Source organism: Purpureocillium takamizusanense, chromosome 2 (genome assembly GCF_022605165.1).
Source record: "Purpureocillium takamizusanense chromosome 2, complete sequence".
Classification (NCBI taxonomy): Eukaryota; Fungi; Ascomycota; class Sordariomycetes; order Hypocreales; family Ophiocordycipitaceae; genus Purpureocillium; species Purpureocillium takamizusanense.
This window is the reverse complement of record NC_063069.1, coordinates 1,514,490-1,532,291: the sequence shown is the minus strand read 5'-3', so window position 1 is coordinate 1,532,291 and position 17,802 is coordinate 1,514,490. Positions and strand designations below refer to the sequence as shown.

The following is a 17,802-nucleotide window of genomic DNA, read 5'->3' as shown; positions in this document are numbered from 1 at the left end:
TACTGCAAGAAGCAATACTAGCTGGCGTTTGGATTTGCAACTGCAGTGGCAGTGATCGGCAGATCAGCCTTGACAAATTTGAGCCCACCTATGATTCCATTCGGTTTCCCGAAGCACGACATAAGGTGACACAGGCAGGTTGGGTCGTTGCTGTCAGGTCTGTGTCAGGTTTGACGCAGAGGACTGGCGAGCTGTCAGCTTCGCAGGAGCTGGTGCCGTTTCGTGTCACGGGCTGTTGGGCGCTGTCTCATTTAGTCGGGGTCCTATGGATGCCGAATGTTATTGCCTGCGTGTATGCGCCTCGATGCCGAACTGTTGGTCACAGGAACGCAGGGACATGCAGGAGCAAATCGCCAGGCTGAGCTCAAAGTTACCCTCCAGACGACAAAGCTCCGAAGAAAGATGCCGAAGCTGCGGGACGAGACACACAGGGGGGGTTGGATGGCCAGTAGCGGGGTGGGTTCCCGGCTGGGTGGGTGTGCCACGTTTTCGTAGCTGGGATTCCCGCAGGGCGGCATGATGGCGGTCAACCGATCGAGATGTTGGATGGGGGAGGCGGGGGGGACACGAGGCGTAGGTAGGTATGGTAAATTGAAGAGGGTGAGAGAAGGGAGGAGACAAGTGGAGGAAGTGGAGAGCCGGATAATGGGGAAAAGAGGCAGATAGCCGAATCCTGAGAGTGAAGTAGAGCAGGAGGCTTCCATGGGCGGATGGATGGATGGATGGATGAATACCTTAGCAGGATGGATGCGGTTACAGATGACCCGAGAGCCGGAAAAGAGACGATGGAGTGCTTGGGCGGGGCATTTCTTCCACGCGGCAGAGCCAAGATGGCGTCTCGCACGCAGATACGAAACGAACCGAGGGGAAATGGAGCAGCAGACTTCAAGGTTGGCATCTTGGCAGCATGGCAGCCTACCATGGAAGGCACGAACGACAAGACAAGGAAGGAGGAATGGGAGGGATGGAGGATACAAGCCCACGCCTCCGTCGTGACCCGTCGAGTACATCCCCCCTGTGCGACGGAAGTACTAACAGGCGGGGCAGGCAGTCCCGTCCCGGGATTCCCTGGCGCCCCACCCTCCAGGGTTCGCAAGCAGTGGAGGGATGAGGGCTCCAGCGGGCTCCAGGGGCCCCGGGAACGCCCCGCCCCGTTCGGGCCCACCGAGCCCGGCACCTGCCAACCACCACGGCGCGCACCTACCATCGATGTCTTCAATGCATCACACGCCCCCTCCTCCTTCTGCCATGGCTCTCCATCGTCGCCCAGGCTGAACTTCTTCCTCCCCACTCCCTCTCCAACAACCAAGACCACGCTCACTTGAGGTGCAGATGCGGTTGTGGTTGCAGTGCGGCCCACGCCACCCCATCCATCATCAGCAATCCATCAGCAGCATCCAGCGCCCAGCATCCTCCTCCTCCTCCTCCTCCTCCACCATGACCTGCAGCGACGACGCAGACACTTGCGCAGCCAGCCAGGCACACTGGCACACACACAGGCACCTTCACACTAGCACCACTGCGGGTACCGTTGCAACGGCCGTCCGACGAGGCATGGCTCGGCCTTACGCGCGCTGAGTGAGAGCGACTGAGGGATCGTGCTTGGTGACCACCACCACCGCCACGAGGCCCAGCCGCCTCTTGGCGCTCACGACGGCTCCAGCCAAGGCAATGTAGCGCAGCGCGAGCCTTTGTTTGTCTGTCCTCGCCTGCCGCATTCTCCCGCGTCCAGCGGAGCTCGATCCCTTCCCTGGCGCTGCTCAATCTGTTCTCCAAGGCTGCTCCCCCCCCTCGCTCGCCTATGGTGCCGCCCGCCATGGCTCGCTCTTCCTCTTCCCACCCCCGGGTGCTTCGTCGCCTTTCCCCGAGTATACTGCAGAAAGGGTTGCAAGGGTTGCCCTCCCTCGTGGCCCTGTGCCATTCCTCCCTCCTCCTACTAAGAAGGACCCGGGCGTGCATGCGGCGTGGCACAGTGTCTGCCGTTCTGTGCTGTTCGCAACAACGCACCGCGCGCTGCCCTTCTTGTATACATATGCCGCGGCCCCCATCGATCCGATTGTTTCTTTACCTCTGCCATTACAGGAATTGGTCTTTTCAATGCAATACAAAGAGGCAAGTCTCCCTGGAGTTGCGGCAAGACCTTCTCCCATCTCAACTCCTTCTCGCCATCAACACCAGCACCACCCCAGTGCTGCAACTAATCGTGTACCACCATAAGCGTCACTGATATTCGAGGTATCTCGTTTGCCATACGCGCTACATTACTTCTCAAGGCGTTCACCAAAACCTGCTCCCTGTCGTTTGGAGCAAGTAAGGTCTTGGGCTGGCATACTGCTCTTGCAGTATCCCACTCGTACCTCACGCCGTGTATCCGCATCTTCACATATTCACGATGGCCTCAAAACACCCTTTGAGACGGTCGTGCGCCTTCTGCCGAGCCCGAAAAATCAAGTGCTCCAACGAGACTATCTGCGAGGCGTGCCGGAGGCAAGGGGCAGACTGCATCTACGACTTTGAGCCTCCCCGTCCCAAAGCTCGTAATATCAGCCAAGATAGCTCTAGATCAGACATCGGTGGGCCTACCGGGCAAGCGAGCGTCAACAGACAGCGCTCAGCAACAATAGGATCACCGACCAGCAGCCCCGTCGGCATCATTTCCGAAGAGATTACCCCTGTGGGTGATGGCGATAACGTGGCCCAGGCTCTTGAGCAAAAGTTTTACGAGAACTTCTCCACAGACGCTGGCCCTCGCTCCAACCCTTGGCAGGAGCGGATATCGACCTATCACCGGTCCATTCAAAACTCCGCGCCTGGCCGCAACGAGAGTCTTTCAGCAAAGTTCAACCCCAGGAATGTCAAATACACTGGCATCCTCTCCCTCCTGACGCACGACCTGGTCGGGCTAGTCACGGAACAGTTCGGCTCCCTAGGTTGCCATCACGTTGAGGATGGTGGCGCGAGGTTCTTCTTGTGCGGTCTCATTGGGGACGAAACACCGACCATGTTCGACAATGATCCGTTGGGCGGCAACCCCCTTTCAGACTATGGCCAGCGCCAACAGACACAGCTCATTGACGTGTGGTTCTCGGTGCATCCTCTGTCTTTCCTGGTCTCCAAGACGTTGCTGCTCCGGGAACTGCGAGACGGCACCCACGATGAGATCCTTTTGGCAACCATGCTTGCGGACGCCAACTTCAGCATCGGCGATGAAGTCGCCGTCGCCCGTGGTCATGTCCTACTCCGGTGGGCCATCGCCCAACTTCGAAGCCGGTCTCTCCGGTCCAATCAACCCTCTCCCAGCAACGGCGCAGCTGTGGACCCGAGTCGCATGTACAGCGGTATCTCAACCAGGATATTCAGCGGCATTTCAACAGCCCAAGCTCTCATGCTCCTGGGGTGGAATTCTCTATGCTCGTTTCAGATCCGCCGGGCTACATGCTACATTGGCCTGGCTGGTAGTATCGCCACCGAGATAAAGGAACAAATATCAAGCACGGCTGCGCCACTGATATCCAGTCGCATCAACGGTATTGACGTCTTCGACGTGGAAAAAGAGGTTGTCGCTTACTTGTACTGGACTACCTATTCGTTGAGCCTTTGGGCGTTCATTCAGATGGGCAACGGGCACTTCCCTGCCTTGCTGCCGACGTCGCTGACATCCATCTTCCTTCCGGTTACTGAGGCCTCATCAGCCATCATTCAGCTGGATCTGGTTTCAGAAAATTTCAGCACACTTCAGAGACAAAAGGCGGTCATCCGGGAGATGTGGCCATTGGCTCATATTGTGAGCGTCGTCGCTTATATTTTCGCCCTGTATCCTCAAGACCCGGATAACATCGAGTCGCTAGCCACCCGTTCCTGGCAGGAAGCGCCGCTGCTGGCTTTGCAGAGGATCCAGCAAGGCAAGCCGACTCAGGACATTGCTTGCGTTTGCCGCGAGATCAACAGAGTATTGATGGAGAGTATCCACATTCTCAACCGACAGGTGACCGAGGTGTCGTCAAGGAGTCTAGTTCTGCTCGTCTACCACACGATGGCGATTCACTTCCTCTTTCCCATCATGCCGCAAGGCAGCGTCGACGAACCCATGACCCCCGAGGTGCTTGACAGATTGTTGGGCTCAGCTCAGGAAATTCTGCATATTTTTTCCCTCATATCCGAGCAGCCGCAGGACCTGTTCAGCATCACTCCCTCACTTCGTTCGTCCTTCCCGGACGCCTTCTGCCTGGCCATGGACACATGCGCGCGGGCAATTACCCTTGTTGATAGGAAGAAGCGGACGGGCGGGCTCCTGGTGGATCTGCCCACAATGCACGCATACGACGGGCGGATGCAGCTGCTGGCATCGAGACTATACGCCACCTGCCAGAACGAGTTCCTCAACCAGGGTCGCTCACTGCGACAGGTGCGCAAGCACCTGCGATCGTGCGTCAGAATGTACGGAGGAGGTGGCTCCCGATCCGGATCTAGCTCGTCCAGCTCTGGGTCTTCAGGCATGCCGTCACCCATGCACCACCCCAGCCCGCCTCCCATGATGCAGGCGTCTTCTTCATCCGACTCGGACACGATGTCAACGGCCACGACTGCCGTTCTGGGCTCGTCAGCATCGTCCTTTGTTTCACCCAGGGACACAACAGTGCCGCCAGCCTTACAACCCTCTCTGCCATCGTCAGAGTCGTCGGGGCGCAGCAGCGGCTCAAACAACTCGTTCAGCCCCGTCGACGACCTGTACAAGCCCGAATGGCACTCTCGAGAGGAACTCTTTCACACCGTCGTGGATCCGAACACTCTAGGCACCGGCGGCGGCGGTCACCTCGGCGTGTCTGACTTAGTCGACATGCAGAACGCCTGGTATCCGCAGATGCCCAACATGATAGACTTTGATGTTGCTGGTCCCATGGCGGGGGTGCAGTGGGACTGGCCCGAGGTTGGGGGCGGCGTGGACGCAACGACATCGACGGCGGCCGCGGCATCTGACATGGAGTCGGTGTTGTATTACTTTGAGAATGGTCACAACAAGCCGCCCTGCTGAGCAGTCCTGCTCCCAGAATTCTGCGACAGGGATGAATCCTGCCTGCACGTCCGGCTGGCGTCAGCACCAGCGCCGCTCAGATGGGTGATTCGCCGTTTGACATGTTTTCTGTATCGAGCAGAACTCGGAATTCCTGTACCATTTGCTTGGCAAAACAAGCCAGCGAAGACATTCACCCTGCTCCGACTCGCGCCTCAGCATTTTCTGAGCAATTGGGCAGTTCGGACCCCTCGTATACCCTGCCAGCCCGACGCACGACGCGCTGCTTTGCCAGGCACGCTCACACCGCGGCTTGCCTTGGGTGCCTTATTAGTACTCGGGCCCCGCTGCGCCTGATGACTGGGTCAGCCGGGCCCACGTCGGGGAGCCACGATGTTGCATCGCAGCAGGGAAACGGCGTCAGCCCAGGCGCGCGCAAGCCGTCTGCCACCCTGACGGTCCGCAGCAGCAGCAGCTCTCACCAACGAAAACCACGCAATCCACAGCTGAGACACGCGACCACGACAGTTTAAAAATATACTGTTTGTCGTCGATTGATGCTAGTATATCTTCACCCCGTGTTCTGGAACACGCCTGCTTACCCGAGGGTGGACATTTTCTGTCGCCGGTTGACATTTCGGGCGCTTGAGCACTCGAGAGTCTTTTTGGGTATGACGTACACCGGGGAGGAGGCGACTGTGGAGGGTAGAGGCTCGATGCGCGGGGAGCGGGGATGACACTGTGGTCCTGACCAGCAAGCAAATTCGGCCTTTTGGTTCATTCACTTCTGTGCAATTGTGTTGAGAATAGAAAAAGGCGGTAGTTACACGGAGTGGTATTTCTCACGCAATGTCATGGGGCAGTGCGGGGCGGGGCGGTTTCCCGACTTTGTTCGATATGTCTGCCGATGGGCGGTGCTAGCCAGGCTTGCCATTTTCAAGTCACGAATATGTAAGCCGTATAGCCGATTCGATGTGTTGCCATTGTGTGTATTCGCGCTTCCTGGTGCCAAATCGAGACACCATCTTCGGGATCTGCGCGTGTCCTCTTTCTTGCATTGCTTGCCGCACTGCGTCCGCGCTGGAGCTACAGATCTCGCCATCCTGGAGGAGGGCTACCAAATCCCCACCCGGGAGACGTGCAGATAATACAATACTCCCGTGTCAATATACCATACTGCACCGCGGCGGATAGAGGAAGGAGAAAAACGACTCGATTCACGCCAGACAATGAACAGCGGACGCAGCGAGTCGTCAAAGAGGCGTTGCCCCGTCCAAGGTCGTGGTTGGGGGCCTCATCATTGCGCGAAGCGTGTGCAGACCCGTCTCGCCAACATGCGCCTCTGCCATGCCATGGAACGGTCGAAGAGAAAGGAAGTTTGGCAAGTTACCGCAGTCATCCTAAATGTGCCGCGATGTGATGTGCGTGTGTGCGCGCGCGCGCGCGCCAAAGGCTTGCCTGGCCTGCGGAAATAGTGCTATGGCTCGCCACCAGTCCACCACACACCCAAGATCTAGTATACTGTACCGTCTGCCAGACGGACTGTGACGCAGATTTTTGCGTAGGACAAATTGAATCCCGCCGGTAAAATATTTGCACCGCTTTGGGGAAGCGGCGGCGGCAACGGGGGCCAGGAGACGCGCCCCGATGGCTGACACTGACAGAGACAGAGCCAACGCCGGCTGCGGCTGCGGCGTGCGCCATTCAATTGACGACGCCGACGATCCAACAGGTATAAGCGCAAAGAAACCTTGCCCTATAGACGCATCTCGCAGGCCTTGAAACATGATCGCCTGGCCGACGAGGCATTCGTTCGAGCTTGAGGAAGCCGGTGTGGATCGAGGGCCAAGCAGGCACGTCTCTGCCATCCCCTATGCTTCATCTTACCTCACGCCGCGCCGCCACGCATGGCTACCATGGGCGCAAGCGAGCGCGCGACTGAATAAGGAAATAATGTGGGCGGCGCGCGTTGGCTGACAGGGCGAGAGGGGGACCGAGGAAGATGCAGTGGGTCCTGCAGCCGGCAGAGACTCTGCAGGGTCGCTGGCGGTGTCGCAATCCTGCGACTGACTCGGGTTCCCACCAAACCGTCCGGGGGCAGGCCGGTGACACCATCAACTCTAGATAGGGCCAGGGGCTGCACCGCCAGTGCTCGGGGGCCCGCGTCGCTCGCCTCGTCTGAGAGAGGGGAACGACGGTCGAGTCGGCCAAAAAGGTCAGGCATGTATCGGACAGCGATGAGGGACGGCAGTGGGCGTGCAGTCCATTTTGTCCGTGGCTCGTCCATGGACTGCTGCAAAGTCAAGTCGGCATCACTTTTGCCCATGTCCGAAGCAACTCTGACGAGGTGTCACACTGAGACTCCCATCTCTGTCTGTGAGCGCGATGCACGGCCGCCAGGCACCGGCAGGGCGACCCCCCGAGCGCAGAGAGTACCTCCTTCGTACAGAGCAGTATGCAAGCACAACGTCGTAGCAGTTGTCTGCATTGCACAGTGCGACGCCCGTCAACGACGAGACCAAAGCTCGTGGGGTCCAAACCTTCCACATTCCTCTCAACACCTTGGGCGGAAGCAGGGCGTGCTGGGGTCCGGCGTAAATGCCCGGGACTCGATACGTGCGAGGTGGTGACAAGCCAATCAGCCCACTAGGATCTACCCGTCCAGGCCCAGGGGGTTCCGAGAAGAGGGTGAAAGAGGGGGGGGGGCGTGCCGGCGATTTGACCGATGATAGAATGAGGGGATCGGCGTGGGCGCAGTGATGTTGCTAAAACAAGCAAACAGCACTAACACTTACACGCCCTTGCCCGCCGTGATCCGGGGTCTGAGACATCGGCGCCGGCTCGGATGACCATCCATAGCCGCAATCATCAGCACCACCACCACCACCATCACCACGGCTGCAGGTTGGTGTGGTGGGAGGGGTGATGAGGGGCTCGATGCCACCACTTAGTAACCCGTTCGTCCCTGCCGTCCCATCCTCCAAATTCATCCTGCATCCAGCCACCTGTAACCTTGTCGATGCATCTCGAATTCGCCTTGCACGTGGTAAAAGACAGGCCAGGGCTGGCTGTGGGTGTGGTGGCACGGGCAGGCGTAAGGTTGAGTCCGACAGCTCCTCTCGGCAAGTCACCAAGGCCTCCGGGGTCACCGCGTCGCGTGGTAGTCACGAGAGCCATACAGTGACGCGAGTGTGGCCGAAAACCAAAGTTCTCGCCCAAAGCCTCTCTGCCTTTTGCCTTCGGCAAAGAAGCCCATGGAGATCGCAACATGATCAATGGTCTTTCTGGTGCGTGCTTCTTTTCCATGCGCAATGGACTTTGTGATTGGGGTCTACCCTACGATTTGACAAGTGGTATTCGTTTGTGCATGCTGATCTTCCTTCGTTCCGCAACGTGTGACCTGCTCCAATGAAGCTCTGTGGGACAATCTTCTGTGGCAAGACGTGGAGCTCGCCAGCAGCGCCGAGTAGTGCAGCAGATATTCCTGAAACAGCTCTGGGCGCAGACTCATGTATGTAAGCCGCTATGGAATGATGGTTATACGTCGAAGGCGCCCTACCGTTCACTGTCTGGAACCATGTACGAGCTCGGTCGCTCTCTGAGTGACGGTTGGAGGGAGCGATGAGACTTTGAGGGCGCGGCACCGACACAATGCTGCTATGGGGATCCGAGCTATCGACTCCGGCACTTCGAGATGCTAGTCTGGCGGCAGCTCTTGGTCCGGACGAGCGCTGGAAACAGTCAGCCTGAACTCGTGGCGATAGTCCAGCCCAAAGAGGCGTGTGGTCAGATTGTCTGCCTTCTCCTCACTCCATCCAATTGTACTCAGTCGCTGGCGCACACCGTCCGTGTTGCCGTAAGTAGGTCGCGAACGGGAAGCGATCGTCGGCGAGGCGCCGCAACGGCGTGGCACCGTGACAACATGCTGCGCGACGGGAAGGGACTGCCGCGCTGCTTACGCCCTCTCGCGCGCCGCGCGGCCGGCGCCTTTTCCAGCCTGTGCCAGATGTTTATTGCGATGGGGGCACGGTGCAGAAAGGAGGCTCGCCAGACCCATGTCGCGATGGGGTGCGTGCAGCTTGTGCCGAGGGTTAGTTACTGCTCTCACCCGGGGCCACTAGATCCGTGAGTTCCAAGACCGGTGATGCCTTGAGGTCCTTGGCCATAAGCTATGCAGGGTTTCGCTCTCAGCCAAGCTGATCGGTACCTAGAACTCAACCAGCAAAGCTTAGGTGTGCCCGAGAATAGATGACTTGACCTGATAGGAGAGGAATGGCATTGCGCTGTTGTGGCACCAGAGATCCACTGGTGTTGCAGCGGGCTGTGAAAGGGCGAAAAGGGCGAAAGCCGATGCCTGGTTTGATGCGGGCGGCACATACGAAGTACTGCGTAGCTTCGATCCTTGAAGCGCGAAACGAGTGGCGAGATGCTGAAAGTGCGAGCAGCTTCAAGTGTGTCAATCAGTTTCATGATGACTTTTGCTTGGGTGCGCGCACAGGCAAATCTGCTTTTGCCAATTCATCACCTATATTAGCGAACCAAGGCAGACAGACAGACAGGCACCTGCCGCTTTTTCCGTGCAGCCTCGTGCGAAATCCAAGGCGGGGTGGGATGGGCGACATGCATCGCTCCTGCCACGAAACCTGGAGCGCCAGGCACCGCCAGCCTTCGATGATGTAACGGGGTGTGAAGTTAAGGCTTGGCGCGAAGAAAGCTCGCGGGGTCGTCACGATGGACCAGGGCGGGCCAACACAAGTCGGGCGACCTGGCCAAGCTGGCATGGCATGCCTCCCGCGCCACGCCACCGTCGAGTGCTAATAGGTAAGGATCCCTCGTCACCCAATCATGGCCCCAATGGCCAAGGCTGCAGCAACCCCTGCTAGTCAGGGTACCTCACGCCCACGACACCCCAAGTAGCGAAATGTACTCTTGCCTGAGCTCTCAACAGCCGTCAAAGTCCTTCGACGCGGAGCCAACCTATGCTGGCCGATGTCGCTGTCTAGTTATATGCAGGCACCCCTAGATGGGCTCCTCGGCGGCGGTGCTTGTCCGACCGGCCGCCATTCGCCTCCGCCATCAAATGGCTCGCACTCCGTGGCTACGGGCTAGGAGCATTTGCCATGTGCTGGCCCTGCATATGAGCACGCGAGAGCTGGGATGAGCCGCCTAGTTTCCTTAGTGCCCGAGAGCACCGGGAGGCCATGGCGATGAATCCCATTTCGGGGCCGTGCGGTGACGGCCGTCAGGTACGGGACGTTGCTCCGTAGGTTGTCGGAGCCGGTACGAGGCACAAAAAATCGAGCTTGCCGAGGTTGTTGCGCCATGATCCTCCTGGCTTTACAGGCGAATTTAATGTTCTTTTTTATAGATGATGCTGCCATACGACTCAAAGAGCAAGTCCGTCTGCCTGTCTCGTGTGCGTGCTCTCTTCACCTGGCTTGTCTTGCTCGGCTCAGCTCTTGCCTTACACTAGACCCTTCGCTCGTGGTGTTGCTCAGCACCCCTTGAGAGACGACGAAATCTTCATGCTCCATCTGGCTTGCCTCAACAAAGGTTTCGAGCCTTCCAACCTCAACAGAAAATTTCTTTTACCTCAATTCTCCTAAAGACGCGAGGCGAGGAGGTTATGGTCTTCCTTCAGCCCTCATCCACCGCCGCTTATACGCACCGGCTTCTGGCAGCGCTGCTGCCAGCCCAAGGTTGAAGGCACCAAGAACCTGCATGAGGCGACTCTCAGCATCGATCTCGCCTTCTTCGTCTGTTTCTCCTCAGTGGCTGCTGTCGTCAGCTCTAAGAGCCAGGCCAACTACTAGGCTGCCAACTGCTATCTCGATGTGCTCATGCGCAACCGACGCGAGCTTGGCATCAGCGGCACCGCCATGAACGTTGGCGTCGTCATCGGCGTCGGTGTCGTGGCAGAGAACGAGGAATTGCAAAAGGTCATGCTCCGCATGGGCATGGACATGATCAACGAGGAAGAGCTCCTGTACCAACTCGAGGAGGCCATGCTTGCCGACAAAACCGTCGCTCCCATGACGTCTCGCGGCTGCAACGCGCCGACTAGATTACCTTGTGCGGCCCCCTCGAGATTGACGTTCTCAAGGCAAACTATTGGAACACCGAAACTAAGGAGAGCCAGTGGCAGGGGCAGAGTGTCCTTGATAGTCTCCTCGATGGCAAGACAACACCCCTAAGCTGCGGCGATAAAACCTTCTGACTACTACAGCATATCATACAGGAAGCTGATGGAGGGAGCCGACAGCGTTACCTCTGAGCTTCTCGATGCCGGTGCGAAGCCTGGGGACCGCATCGGACTCCTCGCTCTGCCGGGCGTCGAGGCGGTGACGGGCCTGCTCGGAACACTCATGACCGGGTCCTGCTATGCCGCGCTCGACGCCGAATTCGCGCACGATCGTCTCTCGTTTATGCTTACCGATTCTGGAGCCAATCCGCTCCTCGTTGGTCCCGGGCAAGATGCGCGGGCCGCTGAGATCCTGTCCAAGGTTGTTGTTGTTGCCCCCAAGGTCGTCAGGACAGACGACGCCACTGCGGCCGGCAGGACCGTTTCGCAGCCGCGCCCTCGACATCCCAATGACCCTGTTTATATGATTTACACTGCTTTAGGTCCTGTTATGGAGCTGCCAAGGTGGCTCAGAGCGATGCAGCAGCAATCATCTAATTGAACTAGAGAAGCACCGGCACCCCAAAGGGTGTCATTCTAAAAGAGTCCAACACGCAGGCCATGCTGAGCGCCTTGGACAAGGACTACGGCTTCTCCCACAACTACAATTCCGTTGCGCACACAACGATGTCCTTTGATCTTTCTATTGTCCAGATTTTTGGCGGCCTCAGTGCCGCAACCGTCTCGATTGCCTCCTTGGAGACGCGCAAGGATCCATCCGCCCTGGCCGAGTTCATGATGAATGAGGGCGTCACTGTCACGTACTTTACCCCGACGCAGTTTGCACTTCTCATGGAGTTCAACGAAGCGGTAGTCAAGAGGTGCGCCAAGTATTGGGTCGCCTACTTCGCTGGCGAGCGGCTCCCGGTGCGCGTGGCCAAGGCCTTTTACGACCTGGGAACGCCCGCCACTTTCTACAACACTTGGTCTCCCTCGGAGCTAGTCGTTCAGACCTCCGTGGCCGAGATCAGCCCGCCCGAAGAGGACGTCGTGAACCTGCCAATTGGGCATCCCATGGACAACTGCCGTCACTATCTCCTAGACGCAAAGGGAAACCCGGTGCCTTTTGGTCAGGTCGGTGAGCTCGTCGTTGGTGGCGTGCAGGTCGGCACCGGGTATCTCAACCGTCCCGAGGTGAGCGCGCGGTCGTTCGTCGAGGACCCTTTTGCCTCGGAGGACGACCGCGAGCGAGGCTGGAACCGCATATTCAAGACGGGTGACCGCGGCCGCTTCCGAGCCGACGGCCAGCTCGAGTTTCACGGCCGCATCGCAGGCGACAAGCAAATCAAGCTGCGCGGGTTCCGCATCGACCTCGGCGAGGTCGAGCAGCTCATCTTCAAGGAGTCGCAGAATCTCAAAAAGGCAGGGGCATTGATCGACATCGCCGTCGTGGCTCGCACCGTCGACTTGGATGAACAGCAGCTAGTGGCCTACCTGGTCCCTAAGAGCAACATCACAGGTGAGGCGGAGAGGGGTGCTACCGTCTCGCCGGAGACGAGTCCACGATGCGCATCGTGGTCAGCATGATGGAGTCGGGTATGGTGCCACGGATTGGGCGAGCCGACCAGCCCAGCTTCGCCGTCGACGTGATCCCGGTGGACTGGCTGGTGTCGAACCTGGTGGCTCTCACGTCGCGGCGTGATGAGACGCTGGCGCACATTGACGCTTCGACGCTCCACACTGCGCCGCAGATCTACCACGTCAGGAACCCGCGGCCGCTGCGGCTCGAGGACCTGCCACAGATGATTGCGGACATGTGCCCTGGGCAGCAGCAGCAGCAGCAGCAGGGGGCGGCGGCGGCGGGACTGGTGCCGCTGGAGCAGTGGCTCGGCAGCGTGGAAACGGCCGCCGAGGGCGAGGACGCGGCGGGCCAGCTAGCACGCAGTGCCGTCATCAAGCAGATGCTGTCGACGGGCACCGCCATGTTCAGCCTCGACAACGCGAAGACCATGGACCTGCTCGAGACGCTGAACCCGGGCGGCGTGGTGGAAGCGTGCCCGGGCGTTGATGCCGCGTTCCTCGACGGGCTATGGAGGCGGATGTAGGGGCAAACGGCCGACGAGGCGGCGCTGTGAGGTCAATGTCCCCCCCCCCACTGAAAGCCATGGCGGGCCCCTCCACCAGGGACGGCGGGGGCGGGGCATGACGGGAGACGCCGTGATGCGACGACGCACTTGTTGTGCCGTCGCCGCCGGGCGGGATAGATAACACCAGGGCAGGATTTCTTCATTCTGCGCCTCTGTTCACACAAACTTGATCTTGTAAACACACACGCACACGCACACGTATTTACACGAACAAGAACGAGCGACCAACCAACCCCTCGGGATTACGAGTCTCTGCATCCACTTGGACCAAGCGGGGGAGCTCGCGCTCGCGCGCCCACGCCAAACGACTTTTGGTCAATCCAAACCAGCTTATTATCCATCCATCGGCGTCGTCCCTCCCTCCCTCTCCGTCTCTGTCTCTCCGCCAACCAAAACCACAACCACCACTACGTTACAAACGGCCGCTCCTCTTTGCAACAACAACAACAGCAGCAGCAGCAGCAGCAGCAGCTCCCGTCAACCGTACCGCCCGCCTGCCCGCCCGCCCCCAGCAGCCATGGCCCCCCCTCAGCAACAACAACAACAACCAGCCGGCGCCGCCACCAAAGATGCCATCACCTGCCACGTCCTCGACACCACGGCCGGCCGCCCCGCCAGCGGCATCCGCGTCGTCCTCGAGCAGACGGGCTCCTCGGCCGCCGCCGCGGGCCAGTCCCGCCCCGCCACCTTCGAAGCCCGAACCGATGCCGACGGCCGCATCGCCAGGTGGCAGCCCTCGGGCGAAACATCCCTCGCCGTCGGCGACGTTCTCGCCTCCCTCAAGGGTCCCTCCCGCTGGGCCTTGCGCTTCGACACCGAGAGCTACTTTGGCGAGGGTAAAACCTTCTTTCCGGAGGCCACCATCGTCTTCCGCGTCGACGAGGGCCAGCACTATCACGTCCCCCTCCTGCTGAGCCCCTTTAGCTACACCACGTACCGGGGCAGCTAGGCCGACCGTCTGTAGCGAATTGAGAAACAAAACAAAAACGCAAAAACCATGTATCGCAGCTTACTGTCCATAACTTGAGCTGATCAGTCTACCCATGCCTCTGTGATACTCCCGTCTTCCCCGTCCCTCGGGCCCCAGAGTGTTGCTCGACATGAGCCGAATCTAGTCCGTTTTTTTTTTACCATCGCCCTCCCCCGCCCGCGTCCAGCAGGGATAAACTCCATCGCTAAGACAAAAAAAATAATGTGCAAAGTTCGTAAAATCATATCATAGTCATGGTCATCAGAGCCGCCTAGCTCTTCCGCCGCAGCTTGCCAAATAATCCCTTTTTGCCCCGATGTTCCGACACGTCGGGCGACGTTGGCGGTGTTTCCTCGTCGTCCCCGTCTCTCCGCAGAGATCGAATGCTGTCGCCGCCGTCCTTGGAAATTCGGAGACTCCATGTCGACCGGCTGACGAGCTTTGGCGGTTCCCTCCCGGCTGAGTCGATGCCCATCATCAACGGCATGGCCAGGCCGCTGTAGAGAGCCTCCGTCTGTGGATTGATGAAGCCGCGGCTGACCGTCTTCTTGCGTTTGTTCAAGAATGAAAGTCTGTGGCGCTTCAGTGCTCGCTCCCCAGAGACATCTTCGTGAGAGATTGTCGCATCAGGGGATAGGTCGGCTTCGGGGTGCGGTAGCGTTGTGTTTCGACCTGCGATCAAGGCGCGTGTAAGCCGGCTGGTCTGGTCACGCGCCAATTAGAAATGTAAGCTGCGGCTTACATTCATCAAAGGGTTCTGGAAACCCAGTGTCTCTCGGCTCCCGCATCTTGAACGGCTTGGCTTTCTGAGTCGGTGGCAGAACGTGGATCTGCGGGACGCACGTCGTGTCAGTACTGACGCTTCGAACCGAGTCGTTGCGCCACAGCATAGTGCGGCTGTGCAGTCCCTCGTCCGTCGATGTCGAGGCAGTCATGGGAGTACGCGTATTCGTATAGGGCGCTTTCCGTTCCGGGGCTGACGACCCAGCTTCGCCACGTCGTCGTAGCGAGGAGAGGGGTAGGTGCAAAATGCTCAGCAGGACCAAGAGTAACGAACGAAGTAGATCGCCCGCTTGCGAGGCAAGCCGCCAAGTGCTCATTTACTCGGCGCGGAAGCAAAGGGGAACAAAGAACGGGAACAAAGGAGGACAGGCGCGCGGTGACTAGCACATCAAGACATCCCACCGGGCACTTTATGAGTGACGTGCCTCCCCTGCGGTGTCAACGAAAAGGTGACGGCGTGGAGATTGACGGCAACGTCCGTGACGGAGGAAGCGAGATGAGATGAGTGCGGCTAGTGTCGACGACGGAAAACAGTCGGCGATCAGGATAATTCAACGGGCAAAGGGGGTGGAAAAGCGATGCGCAGATGCCAAAGAAATAAAGGCCAGGTCATGACGGCGACACCCGAGACAGGGCGAGGCGCGTGAGCCTCGTTCTTATTGTGCGTAGTCCTCGCCACGGTCATACGTACCTACGTACTCGGTACGTCGCGGGGCGGCTGGGGGAAGCGCCGCTTGGCGTGTGCTTCGTGGCCCATCATTCTCGACGGTCCGCGTTCGCGTTCCCCGGCGGTTCGGATTTCGTCCGGCGGGATCAGCCTCGCCCCAGTGCGTCGATGGTCGAGCACCGAACTGGAAACATGAACATGGTGGCCCGCCCGCCGCGTAGCCGCCAGACCTTTTGGCGTCGTCGCCCTGCCAAGCAGGTAGGAATTGCCAGGTACTAGTGAGGGCAGCTTGCGACTTGTTTCGTGCCTGCAGCTGGACATGGGGCATGGCTGCTTGGTTCCGGCGGTGCTGCGCCACGCTCCACGGCGGCCAAGTGTGGAGGGGGTCCTTGTGGACAAATTGTCCATGACGCTGAATCAACATTTTGGTTCTCCTCCACCCGCCAAGCCCAACGCATTCATTGACGGTCTGGCTGGCGAGCTGGTTGGTTGAGCAATGCGCAGTACGTCCGTAGTGAGAACGCGGCGTCGTCGACGATGAGGGCAGGCTTGGCGGGTTTAAGGCACCCAAGAACGAGCAAATAGCTGAAATCTCAACGTACCTACAGGAAGTACCTGCGCCACTGCGCTCAAGTTCGAAGTAGATAGCTCGGACAGGCCTCTGCTCTCGGATATCGACAGCCGCTGATGGTGCCTTCCCAGGCCGAGACTCCCCCGGAAATGACGGCCGCGTTCTCTGTTTCGGGTCAAACGGCAAGTGACGATCCGGTGGCCGGGCTGAGGGCGGGCTGCAGTGCGCGGTTTCCCCAGAGAATCGGGCTGTGCCTCAGCACTCTGGTGCCTCCATTGGACTACCTGTGTGCGGCAGGTGTCGTGTCCAGAACCTGGGGGCAGTATCGCTCAGGAAGGTGGTCTGCGTCGTTTATATCCCCAGCGATGTCCATGTTGGCCCCCGCAAGGCCATTGGGCCGTTTCCTCCTGTGGTCGAGGGCAGCGCAGCTGCATCAGCGATCCCTGCCACAATGGGGACCACAGCTGCAGCATGCAGACCGAAGAAGAAAACATGTCTTGCTGCAACGTAGAAAGCGTGGCGGCATCGGTATGTCGACATCGGATCCGCCGTTGGCTGCACAGCATGACTGGCAAGACCGACCGTCGGCCCCAGGCAGGCGAGCGGGCCGTTGCGAGCTCCTCAAGTGATCCCGATTCGCCAAATCGCCATGCCACAGCGGCAAAGGGACGGATGCCCCGTCTGTTCACTCAATTCTGTGCCCAGTCATCCAGCCCAGGCGAAATGTGGCGGGCGGGGAAAGGCGGTGACTGTTGATGGAGGGATGATGGCTCCTGCGGCGGGACATACATACCTAGCCGCCTTCGCGAGTCTGTTGTGTTGCATATGTACTTCGTAGTTACATAGTCGGCAGCTTGTGTGTTGGTGGCGGCATTGCCGAGCCGTGGTGGTAGCGGGCGGCGGATGGACGGACAGTCGACACGAGCCAAAGACGGCTGCTGAAAGCCGTGTCCGTTTTCTGCGCTGTCGATTTGCACTCACGGCCTCAGGCCTCACTCAGGCAGTTGGTTTTGCGATCCCAGAAAGTAACTTAGTACTATGGATATCACTTACCGGGCGTACCTGCCACCGCACGTTGTGTTAGTTCTGTTGAGGGAAGGAGCCATCGGACTTCCGCACCGTAATATGGGAGCAGAGCGGTACTTATTACATCGTGCAACGTGAATGGAACGGAACCCGTGCCCCAAGCGCTGACGGCGCATGCTCTAGGCGGCCTGGTCAACTCGAGCCGAATATGCCGACGAGCCTGGAGCGATTGCATGTATAAGTTGAGGTGTGCTCGACTGTAGCCCTTGTGATTCTTATAGATGGTAGTGATTGTTTCGTTCGCCGGACCGTCCTTGGGCACCTTTCGCCTTCTTGTTCTGTGACCATGACACTGGGCTGTTGCGAATTGCTGTCAACACTGGCTACCCTGCTGCTCGCTGCTCGCCGGCTTCATTTTCACGTGGCTTTGGGCAGCTTCTCCAGTGCTCTGAGATACATTACAAAAAGGTCTTTTGAGACTATTCGTAAGTAATATATGAGCCGGG

The 17,802-nt window shown here is 58.9% G+C and overlaps 6 protein-coding genes across 6 annotated transcripts; 4 read left to right on the top strand and 2 right to left on the bottom strand.

Moving 5' to 3' along the window:
- The first annotated feature begins 1,269 nt into the window (after nucleotides 1–1,269).
- Nucleotides 1,270–5,908, top strand: JDV02_002282 (uncharacterized protein). Its single transcript, XM_047983291.1, has 2 exons — nucleotides 1,270–2,112; nucleotides 2,219–5,908. Exon 2 carries the CDS (start codon nucleotides 2,393–2,395, stop codon nucleotides 5,030–5,032), a length of 2,640 nt encoding a protein of 879 aa, XP_047839261.1. The 5' UTR covers nucleotides 1,270–2,112; nucleotides 2,219–2,392; the 3' UTR covers nucleotides 5,033–5,908.
- Nucleotides 5,909–10,851: 4,943 nt separating this feature from the next.
- JDV02_002281 (uncharacterized protein) lies at nucleotides 10,852–12,719 on the top strand (the record flags this gene model as incomplete). Its single annotated transcript, XM_047983290.1, has 3 exons — nucleotides 10,852–11,048; nucleotides 11,238–11,610; nucleotides 11,700–12,719. 3 exons carry the CDS (start codon nucleotides 10,852–10,854, stop codon nucleotides 12,717–12,719), a joined length of 1,590 nt encoding a protein of 529 aa, XP_047839260.1.
- Nucleotides 12,720–12,730: 11 nt separating this feature from the next.
- On the top strand, nucleotides 12,731–13,237 carry JDV02_002280 (uncharacterized protein; the record flags this gene model as incomplete). The annotated part of the gene is made up of 1 exon (XM_047983289.1): nucleotides 12,731–13,237. The coding sequence occupies one exon, from the start codon at nucleotides 12,731–12,733 to the stop codon at nucleotides 13,235–13,237; it is 507 nt and encodes a 168-aa protein (XP_047839259.1).
- A 201-nt stretch (nucleotides 13,238–13,438) lies between these two features.
- On the top strand, nucleotides 13,439–14,342 carry JDV02_002279 (Hydroxyisourate hydrolase). Its single transcript, XM_047983288.1, has one exon. It carries the CDS (start codon nucleotides 13,797–13,799, stop codon nucleotides 14,226–14,228), a length of 432 nt encoding a protein of 143 aa, XP_047839258.1. The 5' UTR covers nucleotides 13,439–13,796; the 3' UTR covers nucleotides 14,229–14,342.
- Nucleotides 14,343–14,520: 178 nt separating this feature from the next.
- Nucleotides 14,521–15,184, bottom strand: JDV02_002278 (uncharacterized protein; the record flags this gene model as incomplete). The annotated part of the gene is made up of 2 exons (XM_047983287.1): nucleotides 14,521–14,921; nucleotides 14,992–15,184. 2 exons carry the CDS (start codon nucleotides 15,182–15,184, stop codon nucleotides 14,521–14,523), a joined length of 594 nt encoding a protein of 197 aa, XP_047839257.1.
- A 504-nt stretch (nucleotides 15,185–15,688) lies between these two features.
- JDV02_002277 (uncharacterized protein) lies at nucleotides 15,689–16,123 on the bottom strand (the record flags this gene model as incomplete). Its single annotated transcript, XM_047983286.1, has 1 exon — nucleotides 15,689–16,123. One exon carries the CDS (start codon nucleotides 16,121–16,123, stop codon nucleotides 15,689–15,691), a length of 435 nt encoding a protein of 144 aa, XP_047839256.1.
- Between the last annotated feature and the right edge of the window lie 1,679 nt (nucleotides 16,124–17,802).

Coding starts and splice junctions, on each gene's coding strand:
- JDV02_002282 (XM_047983291.1), top strand. CDS start 2,393: ATGGCCTCAAAACACCCTTTGAGACGGTCGTGCGCCTTCTGCCGAGCC.
- JDV02_002279 (XM_047983288.1), top strand. CDS start 13,797: ATGGCCCCCCCTCAGCAACAACAACAACAACCAGCCGGCGCCGCCACC.